The sequence below is a fragment of the Penaeus monodon genome, unplaced genomic scaffold, assembly GCF_015228065.2.
Source record: "Penaeus monodon isolate SGIC_2016 unplaced genomic scaffold, NSTDA_Pmon_1 PmonScaffold_12688, whole genome shotgun sequence".
NCBI classification, from domain to species: domain Eukaryota; kingdom Metazoa; phylum Arthropoda; class Malacostraca; order Decapoda; family Penaeidae; genus Penaeus; species Penaeus monodon.
This window is the reverse complement of record NW_023641587.1, coordinates 1015-9320: the sequence shown is the minus strand read 5'-3', so window position 1 is coordinate 9320 and position 8306 is coordinate 1015. Positions and strand designations below refer to the sequence as shown.

General features: G+C 32.8%; 2 protein-coding genes across 2 annotated transcripts; one reads left to right on the top strand and one right to left on the bottom strand.

Annotated features, from left to right (window-relative positions):
• Positions 1–1004: 1004 nt before the first annotated feature.
• Positions 1005–3866, bottom strand: LOC119569122 (replication protein A 70 kDa DNA-binding subunit-like; the record flags this gene model as incomplete). The annotated part of the gene is given in 7 exon segments (XM_037917426.1): positions 1005–1619; positions 1843–2036; positions 2205–2450; positions 2727–2835; positions 3034–3174; positions 3331–3443; positions 3770–3866. Coding segments are annotated over 7 exon segments (1008 nt in total), but the record flags the coding sequence as incomplete, so codon positions are not given.
• A 106-nt stretch (positions 3867–3972) lies between these two features.
• Positions 3973–6863, top strand: LOC119569121 (replication protein A 70 kDa DNA-binding subunit-like). The gene is given in 9 exon segments (XM_037917425.1): positions 3973–3981; positions 4277–4319; positions 4322–4372; positions 4697–4812; positions 4965–5099; positions 5307–5415; positions 5688–5929; positions 6104–6298; positions 6576–6863. Coding segments are annotated over 9 exon segments (1008 nt in total). The 3' UTR covers positions 6684–6863.
• Positions 6864–8306: the final 1443 nt, after the last annotated feature.

Sequence of the window (8306 nt, the reverse complement as noted above, 5' to 3'; positions counted from 1 at the left end):
TGAAGGGACAGAAACGAAAGGTGGGAAGGAAAAAAAAAAGACCATGCAAAATTAGTTGAGTCGAGGGCTGAGTCCCAAGGTTGGGGAGTTCCCCATCATTGGGTCCCAGTCTCCGCCTCCTAAGCCCCCCCACGACAACAACGGGCAAGGGATTGGGGGGGTTGAGTACAGAATAGCATATTGTAAAATGACTTTCTATATCAAAATTCCTTAACTTTAAAACTAATACACTTGTGTGCTTTAAACCTAAAGAAATTAGTTTGCCAAATTATTTGACAACAATTTAGTTATTTTCCTTTAACTAGTCATAAACCAAGATATGGTTAATGGTTATTGCTTAAAATGCAAATAAATCTGCTAGACATTGAAGATAATCAAGAAAGTTTCTTTAGATTATATACTTTATTACGAAATGTGATGCCAGTCCAATTACAGATAACTATTTTACATTCTCATATACTATAAGAACTAACAATCTGTATATTTAGGAGTAAACTATAGGCTTTATATATATAAAAAAAAAAAAAAAATCATTCACTGTAGCTACACAAATAAAACTTGTACTTGAATATGTATGCTTTTTTTTTCCTTTCTTTTTAATATAATTGACTAAACATCTATTCACTATTCATATTGACATTCAATATATGGTATGAATGATTGAACAAATTATCAGTCATGTTTAACCTGCTGATGTATACATGCCTTGTCCATTTTGGTTTGGCTCTATCCATATTTCTTTCAATTTTACAAAATGAGATATTGGTAGGCATACCTAACTTAACCTATTTATTCCATTCCTTGAAATTTCAGAAAGAAAATTTTTTTTTTTACTATTATCATTGTTAGTAACTTTCTAATAATAATAGTATTGTTAATGAAAATTGAAAAAGTGAAAAACTTCCCTAAAATTCCAAGAATGGGGTAAACAGATAAACAAGCATTCGCAAGTTGCATTGTACTCGCACCTGGATTTCCAAAAGTAAAGGGAATGAAAAACAAAATAAACACACAGATATATTCATCTACATAAAAAAAATGCGGATTTTAAAGTTCCATGGCCCGAGATGTAAAAATAATAACCATAATAAAAACTAATAAAATACAATTTTTTTGGTTATCAAAAGCATATACATATAGTAATGAGAACATACATATAGAAATATGAACTTGATCATGTCTATAAAGAAATCAAGAACCAAAGACTAACTATAATATTGATACTTTATTTCTTATCATCTAAATATCAAATAAGATAATTTACTCAAAGTTAATTACATATGGTTATATTTTTTATTATTCACTGGACATTTTCACAGTAAAACATGCCTTTCTGTTAAGCTAAGTACCAAGAGTAACACAGGAAATACTAGGTACATAACTTCTTTTTAACATATTTAATACTTCTCTTCCACAAAAAAGATATCTTAGAACTCATAGAAGTCAGGTTTCATTATTTATTCCTTCTCAAAATAAACACTTAAAATGTTTTGAAGTCGAGAAAACGAAAATTAGGCCTGTCCTGACATCTGTTTAATTTCTGAGATAAGGCGACGGTTGTACTCTCTTGGTTCAAGGGGGCTGCAGGCTACTACTGTCGTCTTCAATCTGCTCTCATCCTATGGGAAAGCCAAAAGGAATGGTTATCATTACAATCATTATTATCATCATGAATTAGATTACTACTACTACAACTATTACTATTACTATGGTTATTGAGACGAAGAAAAAGAAGAAGAAGATGAAGAAAAAAAATATATATATATAAAATATACTTATATAAGAAAAAGAAGAAGAAGATCAAACTAAGCAGCATGGAAATCTAAACCAAACTAAACTCACATTGTAAGTCTCCATTTTGACACGAAGCTTGAAGGAAAAGTTCTTGAAAGCTGCGTCTGTGAAGATGTTTTGGAAGTTGTCTGGGTTATTCTCTCGCATGAAGCCTAGTTCTGAGCTGGTGGTTCCAAGGAGCATCTCAGCCTGATCTTGGAAAACTGTTACCCATTGATTGTCTGATATATCAGCAAGGTGGCCTGCAGGGGAAGACAAGAGGAGAAAGAGATTATATGAAATGGAGCGTTTAGGCTTTAAAAAGGTTATCTTATAAGGGAGGGGGGAAGTATACAGCAAAATTAAATATTTTCATATGAATGATAACTCATAAAAAATAATTCTCAACATAAAAAAATATATCACAAAACTCACAGACAACATCAATCGCCAGTTGAAGCTATCATATTCGCGGTTACACTTCTCACATCTGTAAAGACCATTGTTCATGTCGACCACCTTCTTGTTGCAACCATCTGAGGGACAAGCTGAATAAAGACAGTTCTCCTTGCGTATCAACACAACAGAAGCCTTTGTGGTGTAATAATCAGCTTGATCTCCACTACCCAAGTTCTCCAGCTTGGCCTCACCAAATGTCTTGAAGTTGGAGCCCATACCTATGAAAGAAGGAAGGATACACATTTTAGAGAGAGACCAAATAATAAACGATAAAGGACCTAAAAAATTGAATGCTATTCGCAGTTCCCAATTTAAAAACTTAATTTTTTCTATATCTCTTAAATAAATATCTAGCCATAAAAAATTTCTGAATTATGTTACTCTGCTAGATCTTTAAATGATCTTATTTCATTTTATCTACCTTTTCTTACTTGATTACGTAATACTACGACAATTATATTGATGATTAGATGATGATATCTGAGGTTTCTCACCTGCTGAACCACCACCACGCTGATTGGAAAGGTTGACTGTCTCTGCTGTGTTGCCTCCATTATCAAACCACCCCTTCAATTTGTGGGCCTCACGGATATCTGGGTTGATCTACAAAGCCAAACATATCAAAGATTTATTTATAATGAATCAAAGTTCTAAGTACAATAGCTTACAAACTGATTCCCCCCCCCCCCTCTCTCTCTTTTTAAGCTACTTTTGTAGGTCCATGACACTGCGAACATGCAAGATAAAGTGGAGGGGAGAGATCAGAACTATTTACATCATAACTATTAAAGGAGGAACTACAAAATACCTGTAGTGTGATGAGGACAGCAAAGACAAAGAACGTCCATTGAAATCTGACAATTTTGCACCCTTCACAGCCAACACGGGTTGCTGTGTTCCATCAAAGTTTTCTGCTTGACGTCCCCAAAGGGTAAGACGTACCTGAAATATAAGCGTTTACAAACTTGTGACCTTAATCACTTCATTTACTCAATAAATTGTTCAATAATTCTTGATCATGACCAAGTTATCAATTTTATCTAAATTTATTCCATTATCAAAATGGTAAAAATGTAAAATCATAAGAGCGAAACTTACCTCTCTATTTGTATCATCAACTACCTGCACATCTCTCTTCCTTAATTCTTTGCCAGAGGCCTTTGATGTAATAGAGGCTACTTCCATAGCATCCTTGCACACACCAATAATATCTGAAATGGGTTGATAAGGAAAAATAAGTTAAATAATAATAATAAAGTATAACTTAATTTTTATCGTGTACAAAATAAACATCTCTTTTCATTATTACCCAAGGGAAAGATAATCTAAATAGAAATCTTGCCAAATATAGTTAAAGAAGTATTACCATTGTGAAAAACTAAACAATGGTCAGTCACTCAGCACTCTCAAGGGGAATACAACATTAGGAGACTTAAAAACTACAAAAAGCGATACAGTAGTTCATGGTATGAAGGAAATCAATGTCATTTTGTCATTAGAATAACAAACTCAACAAAGGGATGCCAACAGAACTTACCAATGATGGTGTCTTTCTCCAGAGACTCTAGCTGATCCAGAGGGACAAAATTGAACTGCATGCTGGGAATGTCACTAGCTTCATGGCAGGGAGTGACCTGTAGATTCACAGAAACTTTAGATATTCACATTATCATTTATCAAATCAACGATAAAAAACAAAATAAAATTATAGCAAACTAGCTTGGTGAGTAATTTAACTATATGTCATTTGTAATATCTTTCAATTTGTGTCAAAATTTACAGCAATCTTTTATTCTGATATATATATATATATATATATATATATATATATATATATATATATATATATATATATATATATATATATATATATATATATATCAGAATAAAAGATTGCTGTAAATTTTGACACAAATTAAAAGATATTACAAATGACATATAGTTAAATTACTCACCAAGCTAGTTTGCTATAATTTTATTTTGTTTTTTATCGTTGATTTGATAAATGATAATGTGAATATCTAAAGTTTCTGTGAATCTACAGGTCACTCCCTGCCATGAAGCTAGTGACATTCCCAGCATGCAGTTCAATTTGTCCCTCTGGATCAGCTAGAGTCTCTGGAGAAAGACACCATCATTGGTAAGTTCTGTTGGCATCCCTTTGTTGAGTTTGTTATTCTAATGACAAAATGACATTGATTTCCTTCATACCATGAACTACTGTATCGCTTTTTGTAGTTTTTAAGTCTCCTAATGTTGTATTCCCTTTAGAGTGCTGAGTGACTGACCATTGTTTAGTTTTTCACAATGGTAATACTTCTTTAACTATATTTGGCAAGATTTCTATTTAGATTATCTTCCCTTGGGTAATAATGAAAAGAGATGTTTATTTTGTACACGATAAAAATTAAGTTATACTTTATTATTATTATTTAACTTATTTTTCCTTATCAACCCATTTCAGATATTATTGGTGTGTGCAAGGATGCTATGGAAGTAGCCTCTATTACATCAAAGGCCTCTGGCAAAGAATTAAGGAAGAGAGATGTGCAGGTAGTTGATGATACAATAGAGAGGTAAGTTTCGCTCTTATGATTTTACATTTTTACCATTTTGATAATGGAATAAATTTAGATAAAATTGATAATTTGGTCATGATCAAGAATTATTGAACAATTTATTGAGTAAATGAAGTGATTAAGGTCACAAGTTTGTAAACGCTTATATTTCAGGTACGTCTTACCCTTTGGGGACGTCAAGCAGAAAACTTTGATGGAACACAGCAACCTGTGTTGGCTGTGAAGGGTGCAAAATTGTCAGATTTCAATGGACGTTCTTTGTCTTTGCTGTCCTCATCAACACTACAGGTATTTTGTAGTTCCTCCTTTAATAGTTATGATGTAAATAGTTCTGATCTCTCCCCTCCACTTTATCTTGCATGTTCACAGTGTCATGGACCTACAAAAGTAGCTTAAAAAGAGAGAGAGAGAGGGGGGGGGAAATCAGTTTGTAAGCTATTGTACTTAGAACTTTGATTCATTATAAATAAATCTTTGATATGTTTGGCTTTGTAGATCAACCCAGATATCCGTGAGGCCCACAAATTGAAGGGGTGGTTTGATAATGGAGGCAACACAGCAGAGACAGTCAACCTTTCCAATCAGCGTGGTGGTGGTTCAGCAGGTGAGAAACCTCAGATATCATCATCTAATCATCAATATAATTGTCGTAGTATTACGTAATCAAGTAAGAAAAGGTAGATAAAATGAAATAAGATCATTTAAGATCTAGCAGAGTAACATAATTTAGAAATTTTTTATGGCTAGATATTTATTTAAGAGATATAGAAAAAATTAAGTTTTTAAATTGGGAACTGCGAATAGCATTCAATTTTTTAGGTCCTTTATCGTTTATTTTGGTCTCTCTCTAAAATGTGTATCCTTCCTCTTTCATAGGTATGGGCTCCAACTTCAAGACATTTGGTGAGGCCAAGCTGGAGAACTTGGGTAGTGGAGATCAAGCTGATTATTACACCACAAAGGCTTCTGTTGTGTTGATACGCAAGGAGAACTGTCTTTATTCAGCTTGTCCCTCAGATGGTTGCAACAAGAAGGTGGTCGACATGAACAATGGTCTTTACAGATGTGAGAAGTGTAACCGCGAATATGATAGCTTCAACTGGCGATTGATGTTGTCTGTGAGTTTTGTGATATATTTTTTTATGTTGAGAATTATTTTTTATGAGTTATCATTCATATGAAAATATTTAATTTTGCTGTATACTTCCCCCCCTCCCTTATAAGATAACCTTTTTAAAAGCCTAAACGCTCCATTTCATATAATCTCTTTCTCCTCTTGTCTTCCCCTGCAGGCCAACCTTGCTGATATATCAGACAATCAATGGGTAACAGTTTTCCAAGATCAGGCTGAGATGCTCCTTGGAACCACCAGCTCAGAACTAGGCTTCATGCGAGAGAATAACCCAGACAACTTCCAAAACATCTTCACAGACGCAGCTTTCAAGAACTTTTCCTTCAAGCTTCGTGTCAAAATGGAGACTTACAATGTGAGTTTAGTTTGGTTTAGATTTCCATGCTGCTTAGTTTGATCTTCAGTTCTCTAATGACTACAAAAATATTCTGTAAAAAAAAAATAATAATAATAAGTATATATATATATGTATATAAGTATATTTTATATATATATATTTTTTTTCTTCATCTTCTTCTTCTTTTTCTTCTTCTCAATAACCATAGTAATAGTAATAGTTGTAGTAGTAGTAATCTAATTCATGATGATAATAATGATTGTAATGATAACCATTCCTTTTGGCTTTCCCATAGGATGAGAGCAGATTGAAGACGACAGTAGTAGCCTGCAGCCCCCTTGAACCAAGAGAGTACAACCGTCGCCTTATCTCAGAAATTAAACAGATGTCAGGACAGGCCTAATTTTCGTTTTCTCGACTTCAAAACATTTTAAGTGTTTATTTTGAGAAGGAATAAATAATGAAACCTGACTTCTATGAGTTCTAAGATATCTTTTTTGTGGAAGAGAAGTATTAAATATGTTAAAAAGAAGTTATGTACCTAGTATTTCCTGTGTTACTCTTGGTACTTAGCTTAACAGAAAGGCAGTTTTACTGTGAAAATGTCCAGTGAATAATAAAAAATATAACCATATGTAATTAACTTGAGTAAATTATCTATTTGATATTTAGATGATAAGAAATAAAGTATCAATATTATAGTTAGTCTTTGGTTCTTGATTTCTTTATAGACATGATCAAGTTCATATTTCTATATGTATGTTCTCATTACTATATGTATATGCTTTTGATAACCAAAAAAATTGTATTTTATTAGTTTTTATTAGGGTTTATTATTTTTACATCTCGGGCCATGGAACTTTAAAATCCGCATTTTTTTATGTAGATGAATATATCTGTGTGTTTATTTGTTTTTCATTCCCTTTACTTTGGAAATCCAGGTGCGAGTACAATGCAACTTGCGAATGTTGTTATCGTTTACCCCATTCTTGGAATTTAGGGAAGTTTTTCACTTTTCAATTTTCATTAACAATACTATTATTATTAGAAAGTACTAACAATGATAATAGTAAAAAAAAAATTTTCTTTCTGAAATTTCAAGGAATGGAATAAATAGGTTAAGTTAGGTATGCCTACCAATATCTCATTTTGTAAAATTGAAAGAAATATGGATAGAGCCAAACCAAAATGGACAAGGCATGTATACATCAGCAGGTTAAACATGACTGATAATTTGTTCAATCATTCATACCATATATTGAATGTCAATATGAATAGTGAATAGATGTTTAGTCAATTATATTAAAAAAGAAAGGAAAAAAAAAGCATACATATTCAAGTACAAGTTTTATTTGTGTAGCTACAGTGAATGATTTTTTTTTTTTTTTTATATATATAAAGCCTATAGTTTACTCCTAAATATACAGATTGTTAGTTCTTATAGTATATGAGAATGTAAAATAGTTATCTGTAATTGGACTGGCATCACATTTCGTAATAAAGTATATAATCTAAAGAAACTTTCTTGATTATCTTCAATGTCTAGCAGATTTATTTGCATTTTAAGCAATAACCATTAACCATATCTTGGTTTATGACTAGTTAAAGGAAAATAACTAAATTGTTGTCAAATAATTTGGCAAACTAATTTCTTTAGGTTTAAAGCACACAAGTGTATTAGTTTTAAAGTTAAGGAATTTTGATATAGAAAGTCATTTTACAATATGCTATTCTGTACTCAACCCCCCCAATCCCTTGCCCGTTGTTGTCGTGGGGGGGCTTAGGAGGCGGAGACTGGGACCCAATGATGGGGAACTCCCCAACCTTGGGACTCAGCCCTCGACTCAACTAATTTTGCATGGTCTTTTTTTTTTTCCTTCCCACTTTTCGTTTCTGTCCCTTCACCAAACCCTTCTGCTATCTACCTCCTAAGGTGTGAGAGCCGTGCTGAAAGGATGAAAGGCTGACTTTGTGCCAGTCCTGAACGGCCTGAGGGAGCCATGGGCACGGTATTCCCGATTTAGTT